This window comes from Pavona decussata, unplaced genomic scaffold (assembly GCF_977016875.1).
Source record: "Pavona decussata unplaced genomic scaffold, jaPavDecu1.1 SCAFFOLD_58, whole genome shotgun sequence".
NCBI lineage: Eukaryota > Metazoa > Cnidaria > Anthozoa > Scleractinia > Agariciidae > Pavona > Pavona decussata.
The window spans coordinates 884014-904331 of record NW_028145480.1 but is presented as its reverse complement, the minus strand read 5'-3'; the positions used below and the strand labels follow the sequence as shown (position 1 = coordinate 904331).

Genomic DNA, 20318 nt, shown 5'->3' with positions numbered 1-20318 from the left:
AAAATGTCGCTGGAAATTTCCATCGACATTACCTTCAGAACCCAAAATGTCGCTGGAAATTTCTACTGACATTACCTTCAGAACTCAAAATGTCGTTGGAAATTTCTATCGACATAACGTTATTTCAGAACTCAAAATGTCGCTCGAAATTTGTACCGACAATACTTTTAAGACCGTAGAATGTAGTTGAAAATTTGTTATCACACCTTGTTTAAATGAGTCAAATGCTGCTAGTGGCAAAACTTCGTTGACTTTAAATTTACACAAGGCATAAAAGGTTTAACACTTTCTATTGATAAGTAAGATCCTTTATTTAAACACGATTAAAATAGAAGCAGTACATGCTGAAGGGGTCTGAATTCCCTACATTATACATGATTCATTACATTTGACTTGTATTGTTTGACGAAAAATTCGTTAAGTATCTTGGAACGTTGTTACGGCAGCTCTGAGCACTCAGAAATATTTAAAAATTGACTTAATTTGCAAATCTGCTACAGAGTTTGACTAAGGCCTTCTTTGTTTAACTAAACAAAATTAAGAAAATCCTCTTTTTTAAAATTTAACAATTCATGAAGCTATACAGAACGATAATGTTCGAAACGCAAAACGTATCATTCATATTCCGTTCCAACTTTAAACAGTGGCTTTCTGTTAATTCTTTTTAAGTCTCTGATATGTGTCTTGTAAATACTTTTTGGTTTCATTTGGGAGCTTGCAGTTTTTGTGGAGGGAAAAATCTACCAAAAGGATACACGTTTTCGGTAAAATGTTGGTCCACACAGCTCCATTGTATATCCACGGTGTCCATTCTTTGCACCACGACCCTTTCCAGTATTCGATCTCAAAGTTGTTCCCCACAACAGATTTTACCTTTCCAATTACCGGAAGCCTTTTGTACTCTTGAAGGTGAACTGCCACAAAAACATTTTCTTTGAGAGCATCCAAATGGTTTGCAACTTTCTGTACTTGAGAAGCTAGGGCCCGAGGATGTTTATACGATTCAGTGTACACCTGCATGTCAAACAAAAAGGTTAATACCACTACTAGATAACTTATGGTAATTTCATCGTCTAGCCGCACTCATCATTAATATTTTATTTATTAAAAAAGGTGGCAAACATAAAACTAAACTTAGAGAGAAAAGAAACAAAAAGAAAGAAAGAGAACGTAACATTTTCTGTTCCTTACCTGGGGAATATCATCCCTGAATTGTTCAACAACAAGTTTTTCAACCTCAGCCTCAGCATTTGGGGGTCTTGGTATTTGAAGAACATTCAGAAACTCAGCGTTCATTTCCACAGTTGGTTGGTCTTGGTTCTGCTGCCTTTCTTTGATCAGTAGAATGTCATCCAAAATCCAATGAGTTACTTCATCTGGTCTCGCAAAGACACCATCTTTGTCACTTAGAAAGTTATCCCACCAATCCTTGTGACTTTGCTCAAAGCATCTCGAGCTGAAAAATGTGGGGATGTCGTCATTCAGCCGCTTCATATCTACTTTTCCATCTGAGGGTGGGACACTGTTAGGTATGCCAAAAGGAATGTTGTTGCTCTAAAAAATGACGTTAAAAATGCTTCGTTAATAATACAGTAAAACCCCACTACTAAGAACCTGGCTAAGACTTGCTGGTTAAAACTCCTCTATATAAAAACCTGTTTCACCTGAAATGTTCAGGTTCTTATTTTCAAAAATCTACAAAAAAAATTCTGCTTCATTAATTAAGCTTGGGCAAATAAGATAAGTTGACATTCAGATTCCTGTTTTGATCTACATAATAGTGTCTTATCGCTCCAATTACAATGTCAATGCCAATGTTTCAATTAATTAAAATTATTAATGATACAATTACAAATTATATACAGTTCTTCTTTTTATGTTCATTTTTACATAAATTTGAATTTTTATCCTTCAGAACATAGCAACCTATCCATATTATGAACCTAAGTAGTTAAAGTTGTGCTAAGTACCAATTATATAAGAACCTCTTTAGGCCAACTTGGAAAAAATAGGTTGTTAAGTCGCGTGGTTTTAACCGGCCGCGTACAATTACAGTGGCTAACGAACTTTTGTTATCATTCTCTTGATAAGGATGAGCAGAGGATTGTCCTAATTTATTCATAGGCGTAAGTATTTTTGACTCCGCAGCCTTCAGTCCTTTTACTGATGCTACAATGTACTTCGTTTACAGTGGTTGATAGTAGATTTTATCTGGGACTATGTGATCATGGCATCTTTCTTGTTTATTATGACAACTGTTTCTCATAGTTTTGGTGGTGGTGATAAGGGTCAATTAGAAAGTGAACAAAAAGACCGTATACAAGCCTCTAATACCACCACGCCAGCATTTAAACTATCGCTTGGCTTCAATGACTCATCTCGGGACCAATTTTGGTACTTTAAGACGACATCGCCATTTGGAGCTTCTTTCAGAACAAAGCAGTGGGGGTTGGTAATGTTGTGCAATTCCATTTTTGCTGGTCGTAACCACTCTTTAACATCAAATATCACGTCAATAAATTCGACATGGGGAGAAGGAGTGTATGCTTGCTTGATCGCCTTTATCAATTCTACAATGAGAAGATTAAGAAAGTACGTCAATTTTCAACCAACGCTTCTCGGATAGCTAATTTTTCAAATCCTTGGTACCTCTTAAAGTCCTGATGTTTTTCTTAGCAATGTGTCCTGCAATCCTGCTAAAAAATTGGTCGATATCTTCGTGGGTATAACCTATCATCAGAAAGTTGATTTTGACCTTAAGAAACAAAAAGGGGGGAAAAAGAACGTAAAGCTACTTATGTGGAATCCCAAGTAAAAATATGGAGCACATCAACATCTTTATGTACCAGTTGTTTCAGCTATCGGTTATTTATGAATGCCCTTCTTGCCTTCTCTAATTCGCGAAGGTTCCCCTAGATTCCAATAAAAATTCCTCGGGGTTGATGGGAAGAGGGAAAAACAAGAGCCTCTCTTGCTCTCCTCAGTTTTCCTTTCAATCTTAACCCACGCGCTCAGATTTCCCTCTCCCTGTAATTACTGAGGTCTGTACGGAGGATAGCAAATTGCTAAACTGGTGAATAATTTATGCTTTGTTTGTTTGTTAGGATCAGTTTTTTAAGAAGATCTCAGGCTATTAAAAATAAAACCAAATATAGTAAAATAAAATATATATAAATTGGACGTTACTTTACACGCTAGAATTACAGAAGCCAGGAGCCCATGACCTCACTCAACCTACTTTGAGTAAGGACTTTTTGTTCCTTATCCACTTTTATTTTAGAAAGTATAAAGAATTTTTCCCTCATTCAATTCAAATGCGTTTTTTTTCTTCTGGTCTTCCTTTCAATTAATATATCACACTAATTTAATCAATAATCAGACTAGATTTTTAAAACGCCCATACACGAAGCTTACTAGTCATTTAATACGGCTTACTGTATTTTGCGAAACGAAACGAAACGTAACGAAGACAAATGAAGGGTTAAATAATAATATCAAGTGACATTGTTCGGTGATGTAAACAAAATTGAAGATTAGAGTCATTAGACACCGGAAGTGCAGAGTTTTGGAATTGAAGATCTGTATTTTGCGAAACGAGCTCTTATCAGATCACAGAGAACTTTTACCTGCTTCATTACATTCGTAACCGCTTTTCGTAAATATTCCTCGTTGCAATGATGAATTCTGAACAAAAAGCGGCGTGCCAAGAGGTCAGAAATGACCCGTTTCGCAAATTACAGATCTGTATTTTGCGAAACGAGCTCTTGTCAGATCACAGAGAACTTTTACCTGCTTCATTACATTCGCAAACGCTTTTCATAAATATTCCTCGTTGCAATGATCAATTCTAAACAAAACACGGCAAGCCAAGAGGTCAGAAATGACCCGTTTCGCAAATTACAGATCTGTATTTTGCGAAACGAGCTCTTGTCAGATCACGGAGAACTTTTACCTGCTTCATTACATTCGCAAACGCTTTTCGTAAATATTCCTCGTTGCAATGATCAATTCTAAACAAAACACAGCAAGCCAAGAGGTGAGAAATGACCCGTTTCACAAATTACAGATCTGTATTTTGCGAAACGAGCTCTTGTCAGATCACAGCGAACTTTTACCTGCCTCATTACATTCGTAAACGCTTTTCGTAAATATCCCTCGCTGTAATGATGAATTCTGAACAAAAAGCGGCGAGCCAAGAGGTCAGAAATACTCCGTTGTTTAATAACTGTCACGCCAGCGCTGGCTAAAAATATACTGCGAGAAAACAATCATGGCAAATAACATGAAAACCAAACACATTTTAAAATTTCGCAAATTACAGATTTGCGTTATACATACAAAAATTTCTGTAATCTGATTGGTGGAGAGCATCTCAATTTATCCTAAATGTAGTGCAGAAATGTGAAATTGAGTGCAGAATGTTGAAATTAGTACAAAAAGGTGAAATTGACAGATATACAAATTTGCAAATCGGCTGTCTCGAAACAAAATGGGAGGGGAGAGAATAAGAATGCGTGGAACTTCCTCTTTGAAGGCTTGGCTACATGTTTCCGTTTTGGCGGGAAAACTATAACCCAAACTTTTCGATTCAGTCGGCATGGCATTTAAGTTTCCATCTTTTGCTCATTTTCATTCTAAGAAACCGTCGATTTTTGAGGGTTTTCCTACTCAGTTTTCCTGGGATAATATAGCGGACTTGGACGAGATCGGAAGAGGTAGTTTTGGTTGCGTCTTCACCGCCAAACGATGCGATGGTGAGATTGTTGTGGTGAAGAAGCTCCTGAGACAACACGAGCGCGAGACGCGTCTGTTTGTGAAGGAAGCTCGTATTCTCAATTCCCTTCATCACAAACACATAGTGGAATTGAAGGCGGTATGTGAAAAGCCGGTCGCAATGATGCTGGAGTACGTATTTTTGGATTTTGCACCATTTGGTCTGGAAGGCCGCGTGAGTTCGCTCGAAGGTTACCTGGATTTCCTCAGTGATAAAGAAGACGTGGTGTCATCTTTTACCTGTATGCATACAAAGATTGCAGAAGATACAGTGCGTGGTCTACAGTATCTACATGAGAAAAACATCGTCCACAGAGATCTGAAGCCAGCTAATGTGTTAATTTCCAACCAACACTATTGCCATACCAGCCGAGAGGAAATTCTACAATCATGGGCGAAAGAACCAGTGGTATGTAAGGTTGTCGACTTTGGAGAAAGTAGAGCCGCGCTACAACAAACTACAACGTTATGTCACACGAGGACCTTTAACTTGGACCGAGGAACTATTGCCTACATGGCACCGGAGTTGCTCACCGGGTCCGGCTTGCCCATGTCCATTGAGGAGTTAAAGGCCTGTGATGTTTGGGCACTCGGTATGATCATTTTCTTACTTTTGAATCCTGATTTAGAATTTCCCTATCAGTATGAACTGGATCAGGTACCACAGAAAACTGTCGACACTTTAAAGACTGAGTTGGCTAGTAGATTGAAGAAGCGAATGTTACCAACTTGGTCTACAAAATACGGCAAGTTACAAGCAACAACCTGGTGGGAAATGGAAAAACCTTTTAAACAGTGTGCATGTTTTTTCCCCGAGGACAGACCGAAATGTCCAGAAATCGTACAGTTATTTCGCGCTTCAAAACAAGGCCCACTTTGCCGTGACATACCACTCTCAGTGAGCCAAGCCACCGCCGTCAACCACCATGATAACCTTGTTGCAGCTGGGGCTACTCCGCTGAATGTAGATATTCCGAACGACGCAACAAATAGCTGCTCTTTCCTGTCTGTGATCATCACGGATCTCTTTGTTAAAGAAGGAACCAATGTCACGCCATCCTTTGACAACTCAAAGTGGGACTCGTTGGCGCGCAAAATCGACAACATAATCATTACCATGCCCGGACGGTTCAACCCCTTTCGAAGCACCGGGAAGATGTACGACGTGTCGGAGGCTTATGCCATCTTGCGCAATGCAGAGATTGTGCCGAAAAAGTATGAACTGAGAGAAGAAATCATCACTCCTCAGGCTGTTTTCTCGAAGACCGGGAGAGAGGCCCTCCTCAAAGCAGTCCACTCCATATCAACCGACCACAGGGGAACCAAAATTGCAATTTACAGCTGTGGCATCTACATTTTTGTTGTTGGCTGCCAGTCCAAGCAACTGTTTATCGTCGACACCCATCCCATATCAGAGCAGCTGGGAGGGAATGGGTCATGGTATAATCAAAGTGTACCCGCCTCAAGATGCTGACTCGCCAAATCAACTTTGTGCTTGGATTTGGAAAAGATTGGAGTTTAGCAGGGTGCCAGAAAGTTCCTTCCAGTCCTTTTAATTTTCGAAGAACAGCAAAGGTGAGTTGCGTTGAATTATTGCAGCTATGTAGAGAAGCAGGTTTACATAAGTGCCACAAAGCTCATAGGCTAAGATTAGGGACAGTATAAGAATGAACCAAACAGTGCCGCTATTCCTAAAAACAAAAGCAGGTGTGTCAGGCCAAACCAATAAAGTCAATTGCAGCTGTGTTTTCCTGAGCGCTAATTAGTTCATGACTACCCAGCCCATATACAGCGACATTTGTAACAGTCTGTGATCAGGTGCCCGAAGCCTTGTCGAGGGCGGCGGTTAATTTTCTCGCGAAATTTGATATTATCACCCATATCCTTTTTGGCGGGGGAGGGAGCGGGATTCAATCATAAAGTGTCCACATTTAAAGTTCAAACGTTCACAACCACTTTTAACATCCAAACAAAAGATACTGCACTTTGACGTTCAGGAAATCTGAATCTTTGTTACGTATATTTCTCTTCAGACAACATTCAGCAATTTGTGCAGACGAAGAACAGCATGTTCAGCCCAACCTTTCTGGGAGTGGCATAGACTTGGGTGGTGTGCAAGGGAATAAAGGTGAAGATGAAGCGGGAGCCGATGAAGATGGAGAGGGGAGACAAGGAAGTGAAATGGAGGGCGGTGAATTTAACTGCGGAGATGGAAGTGTACTTCCCGAGACCAGAACAGATAGCGCCAGAGATAGCAATGTGGAAATGACCACTGTTACATCAGGCGAGGATAGTGAAAGTTCATCTCTGGCTTCAAAGAAGAGAACGCAGGTATAAATCTGAAATCTAATGTAGGCGCTATTCATGTTCCAAAAAGCCAGATGTTTTCGGGATGATATAAGAAAGATACAAATGGAGCAAATGTCGAGAAGAGAGTAAACTTTGTACATTGACTATAAGCGCAATATCAATATTTTCTGTCTTATATTAACCACCATTTGGCCAAGAGTACCCTGTAAATTTGATATTTTTAACTTTCGATTTTTGACTCGCTCCTTGAGCGGATATTATTATTGTAAATGTTTGAAAAAGTAGCTTCTTATTGGCAAACATATAATTCCAGGCATTGACTAATAATGTAATAGCACTATTACTAGCAATAGCACTGTTACTAATATCAGTAATAATACCACAGATGCAGACATCACCAGAACACTAATAATTTCTCACATACTCACGTACTGATCGATTCTCATGTCCTTTCGCAGATAATTAGAAGCGACGAAAGTGAGCAAGAAGTTGACAGCGACGTGGAAGTTACCGCGCTAATCTTACAATGGAAAGTTGAAAAATGGGAAATTTAAAATTAATTTAAATTAACGAAAACGCACAATTTTTTTTTTTTTTTTTTTTTTTTTTTTTAGTAGCATGTAACCCGCAGTTTGTAAGTAATCTAGTTACTGTTATGTTTAAGGCTATCTGTATTAAATTGTAAGTAGAGTCCTGTTTTGTTCAGTAGCGTAAGTAACCAGTAAGCATGTATTGTAGGTAGAATACTGTATTGTCTAGTGATATATTTAGCCCGTACTGTAAGTAATGTAAGTAATGTGATTTTGCAAACAATAAAAAAAAAAAAAAAAAAAATCAGGCGATGACTATGAAAATTCATCTCTGGCTACAGAGAAGATAGCCCAGGTATAAAGCTGAATACAGAAACCACCAACACTGCAAGTATTTAAGGTGGCTCACAGCAGTTTTCAAGTTTTACATTATATGCGTGGAAGGGTCAATAAAATAAGTCAACGGAAATTTGTTACCAATTTTGTAAACATTCATTTGACCAACCACTGACAACGTAAAAACACCTGCTATTTTTTGTAATAAAACTTAGCGATCAATACACACTGACTTGCGTAGTTAACTCTCCAAAGTATACAGCGCTATAAAACGTGAAAACTACAGTGAGCCACCTTAAATGGCATTGGACCAGTACCAATAACATGACCACCATTGATAACAGCTAACTATATCCTGCGAATTGCAGACTGATTTATTTCAATATTCAAGGTGTTGTTATCTCTCTATTCGTAGGAACTGCTCAGGAAATCCCGGAAGAGAAAGTATGACCACACTTCAATCTCGGATAGTGATGACGATTCCCGTGATGTTGAAGCAGGTAAGGCGTTGAAGCGCTTTTTTAGTACTTGAGTCTCAAGAGGTAATATATATATTTAGCCAAGCCTAAAAGCGGAGCTCCAATTTTTTTGATAGCATTTATAGAAATCTGCTTATCGTATGGACGTAGTTCCTCATCCTTTCTAAAGTTATATATATTTTTAATGCATATGCAGCAGACTCCCCATCAACAATGTAATACCAGGAGTCCATGATCATCGGCTCCTGGTAATACAGAGAGCACAATTATTTAAGGCTGATTTTTTGTAACAGAGGGCATTTTTCTTAATTTTCCTTTCACCGAGCAAGGGCTGGTGATTGGTTGATCTTTGCGCTTGTACCCCAATCTCGTCCCCAGAGCCCACGTGCGTTTTTGAATGGGAATGAAATTCCTAGGAAAATCCATAATCCTTAAATAACAAGAATTGGAACCAGGTTTGTGGGCCCGCGAGAATTGGCACCCCCACCAAACCCATGTTTTCCCTAAAAGCGCTGGGCTCGAACTGGGCTCTGAAGTCTGGTTTGCAGTCCTTGTTATCTGTAGTCTCCTTCGCAGCCGTTATAAGGGTCGTCATGCAACGCTCCTCCCCACGGAGCGTAGCGTGACGACACTGATAACGGCTGCGAATGAGACTATGTTATCTAAGGTCTTCTGATTCCTGATCCTGGACTCCTAGCCGTGACCCAATCTCGTACCCAGAGTCCTCAGGCTTTTTGGTCAGCGGGGCGGCGCCAGGAGAGACTCTGGGATAATGGCATTTCTTATCCCAGAAAACGTGGGATTCCGGTCTTTGTGCGCATGCTTAAGATTAAAACGGAAGTCAAATGCCCCAAAATGGCAGCCGTGTTACTGTTATTGGGCCTGAAGGTTTTATCGGGCCTTGAAAGTGTTTGAGAAAGCCAAAATCGATTCTTACATGCGATCAAAAGGAACTGGAAATTTTTCCCGTAAGAGTGGATCAAAGCAACTGGATTTTTTTTCATGTAAGAGCGAGCGAAAGGTGGACTTGATTCGACGTTGCTACAAAAGACAAGTAACCAGTAACATATTTCTTTATCACTGTTTATACTTACAAATAAAAAGGAACCATCACCTCTCATCTCACAGAACTGAGCAGCTGACTGTGTATTGAATTTATGTTCAAATTACCTTCTCCCCTTCTATGTCCAAATGGAATTCAATGAACATATGTTACCATTTGACAATAATTTAAATCAGCTCTTAATATTAGTAATATTTACTGTTGTAAATTAAGTTTTTTTTGTCTCAAAAATTTCTAGTTTTATTAGACTGAATTGTGTGCACGCTTTTCTTAAAGCGAATTTAAGAATGTCATGTGTTCGAATGCAAGCTTTAGTACAATAATATTTCAACATCAGCATATTTAAATAATACATGCCATGAATTCAAGAGCAGTTTTGAATTTATTTTTTCTGAATAAACATTCCTTTTGCCTAGCTTTTGGCAAAACTGGTAGAGAGTGCTCACACCTTGCATGCTTCTAGTGCTGTCGAGTTGCTCCCAGGTATACTTAAATAATGTATCTAGAAATAAAATAAAGTAGTTATTATAAAAGAAATTGGATAATTGTGCCAACAGGCTTTGAAAATAAGGATACTGAGTTGTGTTGAGGTTTAATTTGTTAGTTATTCTGCCTAACCACAGAGTAATAATTATATATGAGAACTGTATGGAGAGTGGTAATCATGCCATCTCTCATCAGTAAATTGGTTATAATGTGATTGTTGAGAGACTGTTGATATCCTGACTATGGTATTTCATTTAGCCAGTCAATTTCTCTACCGTGCATATAATCTCCTTAGTCTGTTCTTGTATACATGTAATCAAGATAAACCAATTTAAAACTATCTTATGTGAGTTCTCTTATAAATATTTGGGTGCAGTGTAGGAAGCACAGAGAAGGGGTCAATAGATTGGGGAAATTTTGTTTATATTATAAATTGACATAATTTTGGTGGGGCCTGAATTCATCTGGTTGTGGAGTGTACACTTGAAATAAGAGGTGAGTCAGATAGCTCAGATGCTGACACACATTACCTAATGTATTCTGATTGATTAGGGTACATTACTGGTAAATTGATAATTTCTGAAGGATTCGCCATTTCATTTGAGTACTGGATGGTGATGTGATAGGTATCACACATTTAATTGACTTCAGGCAAGGGAAGTATTATACTCAACCAACACTCTGCAGCTGAATAGTATAATATAATCTCTTCTCTGATCTTGCAGCTCTTGCTTTGAGGACAGATAATTACTATTGTCAAACTCCCCAATATCCTGAATGATTGGCACTGTGTTGTGAGACATTTGCTGAACTGTGTCAATTATACAGCACTTGTGGGAATTTGTGGTCCCTTGACAATAATGTTAGCTAAAAACTAAAACTGAAAATTGTGAAACGTCACTCTTAGTTCAAGCCCTTCCTGGGCTCTGATTGTCTATTAGGCCACAATCTAAGTCAAGCCTAGTGAGCTGCATTGATCAAAGGTCTAGAACAATGGAAATACACATTCAAAATAACAATTCAAAATCATATAAATTTGTCATACCATAAGTTACAAAACTGTATCTAAAGATGTTTAAAATTTCTTTTAAGCTGATTAGCAGAATAAACAATAAGGCTAGTGATGTTTCTTTAACCCATAAAATAGATTGAATAGTAATTTATTTATTTATTTATTCATTTTTTTGGTGTGTGTGTGTGTGTGGGGGGGGGGGGATCTAACAAGCATTGACTGTAAAACTTTATGTTTCATCTATGATCACTCTATAATTAACAGTTTTGTTAACAAATTATACTTAAAAATTCTATATACTTGATGAGATAATGGTTACACATAATTTTATTAGTTACCCCCAACAGGGAAGGGGAAGGGAGTAAAGAAACCATTGGAATCCTTGGAATGTTCAACATATATATATTTTATAGACTTGTCATTCTTTAGTAAATATTGAATGTAGTTGTTTTTGCAAGCTAGTATTGTAGTGTCTGAAACGGTTTTTCTTTTCTTTGATTATCAGTGCAAAATAACAATAAACGATATGATTCACTGAGAAGTATAATTTTTATGCTTAAACCTGCTGGCTACCACAAATTTCTTGCTAATATTTACTAGCAATAATAATTACATGACAGAATATTACATGAAGTAATAAGACAAGGGGTTGTTTTCACCAAATTATTCAGTAAAATTCATCCACTGCCAAAATAATTATGTTAGTAAATTTGCCAATAATTTTATTACAAGTGGAGTGTTTGATATAAATATAATTGTGATGAAAGTGGTCACTTTCTGCACAAGGCTGTGCAAGCATTATCTTCAGGTCATATGCCACCCAAACTTAGGGTACTTGGCTTCCATGTTATGTACAACAGGTACACTTGCAGTAGAATGAAATCGAGCAGGGGCCTTCTCCTGTATCTCCTCAATAATGGCGTCCCATGCGAATTGAACCCTTGAAGGGAAGACCTGGTAATCTTCCTTAAAACATATAACACAGAAAGTCACACCACCGCTCATCTAATTTTTTTTAAACAACTGGTACTTTAGACATGATTTTACACTTTGCAACGGCATAATTGCTTTGGCCTCTCAACAGGAATATTTTTCTGCAAGGGAACCCACAGTTTTCTTGTCTCATACTTCTTTTATGGAGTATTTGCATGTTTTGTCAGATGAAGGGAAAAATAATATTTTTAAAAAGTTAGATTATTTTTACTTACATATATTAATGTACAGCACATTAACAGAGCACAGTTAAACTATCATTACCTTCACATTTTTGCTTTCTTTATTCTAAAGTCAGTGTACATTATTTGTTTAGTTATATAAAAACTCCAAGCAATATATTATGTAATAACTATTGAACATTTTTAAAGATTGAGCCTCATGGTTTCTCTTATTGAGCCTCCACTCCACTACTTGAGTTTTTTTTATTTATTTGTCTGTGTACGTGTGGGAACTAAATAAATGTAAAGGTTTTAAGGTACTTCTGCATTTCGAAGTCCAGCTTCAGGCTTCAGTATTATCTACACCTGTTTTTTGACTGATCAAGTTGAGTGGCTCTTCACTGTCACAGTGTGTTGACTTTTATTTCTTGCAGAGAAGATGGTTGTTAGTAACAAACAACAGTGTTTATTCGCAGCTGCCCCTGTACTGTAAAAGTAATCTTCAAATCTGTATGTACTATTACGTTTGACATTAAAGTTTCATCTGAAAGTAACCTAACACCACGGCCTTTTACACTTTTTAGGACAAATAACTAATTGTTCTTGTTTTGCATGGAATATGGAACAGTGAGGACAAAATGTGACAAAATTTCTCAAGACAAAATCTCTCAAAATTTAAGAAAAATTTTCAACACACCATTACTTCCGCCTCAAAGGGGGAATTTTTTCTGAATTTTTTTTCTTTGGCAAGCTGGCCATGGGCCGTGACTGAAAAAAGTGAAACTTTTGCTCTCGTGTGCAGCGTTTGATCATCGTGGAGATGTCTTCAGCGTTTCCCTTGTGGCAAAACCGAAAGGGAATTAATCGAAACGGCAACCTGAGATGGACTCCACACCACAACAGATCAGTCATCTGCAAATTTTTATCCACAACAAGGTTTATAGATGTTAAAGAACTTCTCTTTTTTTCCATGATAACCTTCACTAGTAAATAACATGTTTGAAATATTTAGTACGTTGACGACACCAATGTCCTCTCTATTACGTTTAATGTTTCCATACTTGGGAACGGCTTCACCAATTCCTTCTCTTACCGCTTTTTCTCCAAAACTGACTGATATAATGATATTTTCCGAAAATAATTTTTTGTAACAGCGACAGTAATCAATTACAACTGCTTACATTTTGCCGTGTTTTACCGTCGTATGACAGTAGTGGCAAACTTCCTACGATAAAACGGCTGATCTTTCGTCGGCTAGAAATTTTTTCACTGACACAATTCAAAACCCGTCTTTGAATTGGAGTGTTTCTAATTTTTGGTGTGAAAAAAATGAAATAAAATAACCGTGACACACACATAAAAATTACAAAACCCGGAGTTTGACATTTCAAATCTCCCTCCAAAACAAGGAAGTTAGTTGGGGGTTTCCGGTTTGTTTAACTTCCGCAACTGATCAACGGACTTCCTGTCGATCTTCCATTGTTATGCAGACGACTAATCAAAAAAATTATATTTTTCCATTATCCCAGAGTCTCTCCTGGCGCCGCCCCGCTGACCAAAAAGGCCTGAGGACTCTGGGTACGAGATTGTCTAGAGATTTGGATAAAACAGAATAAAAATAGCAGTGTTCAGACATCTTCCTGTATTAGGATGGTGGATAAAAAAGAAAGGATTTTTCTGCATAAGTTTTCAGGTTTGGAAGCATCGAATTTTTCGTACGCCTCGTCTTATTTTTCCTGCACGACTGTGTGGAAATGTTCCGTTTTGACAGCAGATTTGAAAGAAAACTTTTAGTGTGATAAGCTTAAATGTCAAAAGTAGAAGGGGTTTTGCTGTGTCGGTGGAAGGCGAAAGGTCCGACAGCTCCGTCAATCCAGGAGGTAAGATAACTTCAAATCTTTATGTATGCGTGCACACCTTTAAACTGTTTGTAGTGTTGTTTTTTTCTGACGAGGGAGCAATTTTCTAAAAGAAATCTTTAATCAAGAGAATATTAAAATTGCAAGCTAATACGGACAATAGTAGGCCAGTGTTGGTATATGAATTCATGTGGTCTAGTAATACTAGGAGATCGTTCCAAACTGGTACACCGTGGAGCAATTGAAAAACGAGTCATTAAGTTATAGGGATTTACAAAATATTTAAAATTTCATCTTTTTCTAGTCAAATTGAGTGATTTTTTTTATGTTTAGGTTCTGTTTGAGGGAGATGCACATTGGAGATGTTTGAATACAGGAGAAATATTTCAAGTCAAATTAGCTTTGTGCCATTTTTATATTTTCTTACTGCACTTGTAGCTCATTAATTCAATAAATTAGATTGAAAAGCTCATTTTTAAAAATTTCTGTTATTCCCAGGTTCATAGCTATTCTTGTGTGCTTATTTTGGTTTTTGTATAAACTCAAACTAAATGGTCAGTTCCATGCAACTGATATTGATTTACAAGAGAGTTAAAGATGTCTTTCTTGCTCTTAACTTAACTAAGAATGCAGTATAATTTTTCCTATTTGTTTCGGTAGGGATAGGAAAACATGAAACTTTCATAACGTCCTGTCAATCACATTAGTTCCATTGTTTTGAGAGTGCAAAGTGATACTGTTTTGTTCAGAGAAAGCACAGCAGTAATTGGCTGCCTCTTATTCTTGATATTGTAAAGTCAAAACAACAATCACTTGTGAATGCCTTTTGCTACTTTGTATATATGGAAACTAGTAATATCCAAAACTGGATCAGAGAGTGCGTTTGATAACCTTGATCCTAGCGTAGGTTCTCTCCTTTGCCAATTTGGTGATGATGTCATCTGCCCCAGCAAAATCTACAGGGGTTGCCAGATATACACATGTATGTCCCAATATCCTTTCATTCATGGCAATCAACTTTGGTTCTCCCACACAATCTCAACTCCAATCTGTGTAAGGAGTGCGTTCTTTCTATGTTGAATGCAACAAATGTCGTAAGTCTATTTATTCAACGGAAATTTTTTTTTTCAGTCCCTAGTCTAGTCTGAAATGTCAGCCGTCTCCTCCCCCTAACCCACAGGGGGCGCGGGAGAGAGAGACGTCTGAATTCCGAGCGTTATAATGTCGTCCGTTGACGTCACACAGTAATTTATGCAAATTTGCATAAATAAAAACCTTTGAAACCAAATGGCGGCCACCAGTCATGGAAGCGCATGGAAGCATTGCAGCATGCATAATGTAGGAGGTTGTGTGCGTTTTGTAAGCCGTTAAAGTTGAAGACGAAGCATCAAGAATGTATGAACGGGATCGCACTTCATTTTCCACCGAAGATGAATTGAAAAATGTTCCGATAAATGTTATTAGTAAATAAAGTGTTGACAGGCGATGGCCAGACACGACTCATATTTTAAAACGTGGTATGGTGGTATGAAATGTGATTTCTCGTTATGGTTTTGCTTTTTTGGACTGTTTTTTTTTTGTATGAAATAAGAGTAGGTCCTTCAGAATATTTCTCGAAGCAATGGTTGGTTTTGAATTAAAAGTCGTTTGCTCCTCAAGATGTTTTTGAGGTTAGGCAACGCCGGGTGGTAAGTTGTGACAAAAGAAAGAATTTTGTTTCGCACTCATCGTTTTGTTGTAAACCCGACTTCCGTTCAGCGAAAATCAGAGGTTATTTTTTCAATGAGATTGTAAGGGTAGCCTCTAGCCCAAAAGTGCGTTTTGAAGTGGATGATGTTGTAATAGAATGATTTTGCAGAGGAGGTGTTTCGAAGAAGTCTCACGGCTTCATTTTTTATTTGTCCTTTTTCTGACCCCGGTGGGAGGCAGGAAGAAAAATGTGTACTGGAAGGTCTCTGTAGGTTTTTAAAAAGTGCGTGCGAATGTCAAGGATTCCCGTATGATTGTAGAATCGCTGAGACTTCTGAGAACCAACTACTCAGTGAAATTATTCTTTTGCAATACCACCAACTTCAAAACGCGCCTTCAGGCAAGAGGCTATCAACACAATCTCAGTCTCATTGAAAAAAATAACCTCTGAGATTAAATTCACTGAACGGAGGTCGGCTTTACAACAAAACGAGAAAGTGCAAAATAAAATTCTTCCCATCTTCACAACTTACCACCCGGCTCGAGAAATATTGAAAGAGCCTCCCACTTATCTGATACCAAAAAGGAAAATCTTTAGATATACTCGCGAGAGCAAAACCACATCAAAGACGTCGTTAAATGAGAAGTCACTTTTCACACCAGGAACTTACGAGTTGTGTCTGGCCTGTCAACACTTTATATTCGCCGCCGAAATGGAATCTCTGTTTTCGCAAGTTCGACCAATAAGAAATGGTTATCTATTTCAATTAGGGAAGAACCAATCAAAAACTACCTACCATATTCGCAAAAGTACGTGACGTCAACGGACGACATTATAACGCTCGGAATTCAGACCTCTCTCTCTCCCGCGCCCCCTGTGGGTTAGGGGGAGGAGACGGCTGACATTTCAGACTATCCCTAGTCATTTGTACCTGGTTTTAAATTAAGTTAGTAAATTGTTTGACATAGAATCAAATAACAATAGGACATTTTCACTATGGCGTCATTTTACTACAACTACCAGAATCCTTCTGGTTTTTCTTTTCTCATGCTAATTACAGCTATTGTTCTTTGCTCTCCACTGGGATTAAAAAAATTGCATTTGAAAAGGAAAACGAAATGAATTCTGGTAGTTGTAGTAAAATGACGCCATCATCAAAATGGCCTATTGTGTATAAATCCTCAACTGTCGCTGTCAAAATCTTTACCAAAAAAAAATCCATCAGGCAGTTATGGGAGCCGGTTATCCCCAGCAGTTTTTCTACACTTTGCTACACGAGAGTTAACTTGGAGTAAACTTGGAAATAACACAACAATTAAGGGATAATGAAATTAATTTTTGTGTTGTGCAATACTGACTATACAACTGAGAAATCAGAGAATTATCCTTGGAGTGTAAATTTCTGTGTGGGAAGGAAACCACTTAAATTTTGCATTACCCTAGTGGTCCATCAGTGATAAAAAAATCCTGGGGTCATAGGTTTTAATCCGTCAAAGAGTTTTTCTTTACCATTCATGGACCACATTTCCTTACTGAGGTAATACCGAAAAGAAAACTAAGCAGTTTTGTTCCACCACAAAAATTTACACTGCAGATTTTATTCTCTGGTTTCTCAATTAAGGAACAGGCCTTGCTTCAACCCATTAACCTTTTGTCCTTACAAGCAAAATCCCAATTTAAGAAGTCATTAGACTGCTAAACACTACACTGCTGCAGCCTCATCACTCCAGTTGATGGATAGCACCTCATCTGAGAAGTCCCATTCATTTTTACACAGCAAAATACCGACCATGTATGATAACATTAATTTTAATAAGCATTCTCTAAAAAATATTCCTTACTTTAATTTTCATCATCCTGTTTTTCCGAGAGAAAAAAATAAAAGGAACAATAGTGCCTAAAGAGAGTTGAGTGCATGTACAGCAATACACTGTAGTACTCTTCTGAATTCACAAAATGATGTACAACATATACTTTGCTTGAAATATAATTTGCAAATTAAAAGCATTATATCACTTTTTTCTCCAAAACAATCAGTGGATTAAACTATTTTCATATAAATAAAGATTTTACATAAACCCTGGACAGAATGGAAAAGGAAAATAATATTATTTAGTGTTTTTCCTTATGTTACTGAAAAAGTTATACCAGACTAAAGGTGTAGAAAACTGTAGCACTCAGGTTACTGCATGTCACTAAACCCATGAAAATTAACAGTTACTATTGGATAATCAAAAGTAAGTAAAAGAAAACAATTTACTTGGTATAGTAACATTTTTATAACAATATTATGTGACAAAATTCACTGCAGTGGAAGTACTGTACCAATTTTTTTTTAACTTCCTTGTGAAAATGAATTTTGTTCAAAAAAATAGGAGGCAAAAAACTGACTGAAGCAAATCCAAGAGAATTTTACAGCGGTTACCAATAACACGCGACCTACCGCATTCAAAAGAGTCGGATAAAGTTGCGTTTTGGTGGACGTCAATCAAACAAAAGCGATTGAAATTATTTTGAATTCTGAGTCCATTTCAAAGCAACAGAACCAAGAAATTGACAGTTTTATCCGCTGACGGATGGTAAACTTTATGACAGTTGATTTCCAAGCCAGATTATCTAAAAACAATGGGCATTAAACATTTGAAATCGCTACACCTGATAATAAATCAGCGATGCGTGCAAGTGAGTAAATTATCACGTGCAGTGAAAATTGAAATATTTAATTCAAAAATACCTTTTATTTGCGCTTGATCTGGCTCGAGAATCAATTTGAATAAAGTTTACCTTCTCTTAGCGAGGTAAAATTCTTAGTTTCTTGCCGGGTTACCTTGCAATCTTGTCAGAATTCAAAATAATTTCAATGGCTTTTCTATGATTGACGTCCACCAAAATGGAACTTTATCGGAGTCTTTTGAAGGCGACAGGTAGTGTGTTATTGGTAACCGCTGTAACAACTATTTGTTCTTGAAGAATTGGGAGTGCTGAAAAACATTGAGAGTTCAAATAACTGAGATTGCACTGTAAAAATAAATAACTGTACATATTTCATAATTCATTACCCACTACCAAGTTTTAAATTTTTCTTTCAATAAGAGATGGCTGATAAGAAGTTTGACCTAGTATCTGTTAAATCACAGTCTTCAAAAGAAGCCAGGGTCTGGTTGCATTAAACATGGCCTGAATATCAGTCATCCCCTCTCTAGATGATTGGTGAGAGATGGGAAACAGCTGATATTCAGGCTTTGTAAAAAATATATATATTTAACTAAAGGTAAGGTGAGGTTTTGTCTTACAGACAGTGCAACAAACTCAACCGGGGCCACCGATAAAACCAACACTTTGAAATTTAAAGACATGTTCTCGTTTTTGATTGGTTTACCAACTACCAAAGCCAGACTCATTTGTTGTAAACGTGACCTATGATTGGCTGATTAATGTTGGGTGGCCCCAGTTGAGTTCATAGCACTGTGAAGTATACAGGGAATGCCCCTTGTTCAGCATATTTCTGTAGCCTCCATCAATTGAATAGTTATAAGAATGATTAAGTGACAGTGCTGACTGTTGCTTATAAACGTGCAGCTATTGTAGGCCCAGACATCCAGTGGCCAATCTCTGTTGTACACAACATGCTAGAGCAATAGCCCTGCCTCAGGCCAACTAATTAAAATCTTTACTCCTGAAGGAAAATTTTATATGCTCAGCGAGTGCCCCATTCAATTTGGTTTGTGCCATCACATCAACATTTATCAAAAGGTAAACAATTTAATACACAACTGGATCTATCCCTTGATGGGAAAAGTGCACAAAAACTTTCACACAAGAATAGATGATTTACAAGTTTATGAACTGCCTCAACAAGAATGTCCATTAAGAAAGTGATTCATGAGCCAAACTGTGTTTTCATCACATCCGTCATGATCTGTGATGGTAAATAAAAAGCTTACATCAATTTATTTTTTGCTACAGCTATAACACAAGATCTAAACCTACCAGTAAAGGTTACACCCTCTGTGCATAGCTTTTGTGCCCAGGCAGTGCCAAATCTTAAAACACTCCTAAGTGAGGGTTCATAATTTAAGCAGATGGGGGCCTATGATGATTTTTAAATTTTTCCCTAAGTTCACGTTTTGGATAATGCTACTGTTTGATGAGGTCAGGTTTATGAGATGCCGAATTGTCCAGAATTTGCAAGTCTGATTACCGCATCCGGATTCATCGAGCACACGAAAGCAGTGACTGGGGGGAAGCTGGCTGGAAAGGACTAATCCTGCAGGTGGCTGAGATGCCATTACCGATGGCAGTTCTATAAAATGGAATATTTTCAAAGATTTCATGACAAATCAGACGAAGAAATTTAGAAGACGACTGTGGCTAGCTCACTGTGAAATTACGAAGAAAAGAATAAAAGGAAATGCATGGGGGGTTGCTCATGACATAGCGTTGCACATTGATGATGCACCTGTTGCGAGATTACATAAGGGAATTTGTAACAGAGGGAGGAGGAGGCAGGTTTTTTTTTCAACAGGACCCAGCTAATCATGATTACTTGAAGGCATCTGAAAGTTCAAAAAAACATGTACCTGGCTATAATTATTTTGCAAAAATTTGTGGCTAGAGTTATACATG

At 37.6% G+C, this 20318-nt stretch overlaps 1 protein-coding gene and 1 long non-coding RNA gene across 2 annotated transcripts; one reads left to right on the top strand and one right to left on the bottom strand.

The window, feature by feature from the left end:
* Positions 1 to 340: 340 nt before the first annotated feature.
* LOC146479512 (uncharacterized) lies at positions 341 to 1593 on the bottom strand. The gene is made up of 2 exons (XM_085110221.1): positions 1192 to 1593; positions 341 to 1014 (listed from the first exon to the last, which is right to left on the bottom strand). The coding sequence occupies exons 1-2, from the start codon at positions 1492 to 1494 to the stop codon at positions 655 to 657; spliced, it is 663 nt and encodes a 220-aa protein (XP_084966347.1). The 5' UTR covers positions 1495 to 1593; the 3' UTR covers positions 341 to 654.
* Positions 1594 to 13742: 12149 nt separating this feature from the next.
* LOC146479511 (uncharacterized) lies at positions 13743 to 14484 on the top strand. Its single transcript, XR_014864847.1, has 2 exons — positions 13743 to 14023; positions 14336 to 14484. It is a non-coding gene; the product is annotated as an uncharacterized LOC146479511 (long non-coding RNA).
* Positions 14485 to 20318: the final 5834 nt, after the last annotated feature.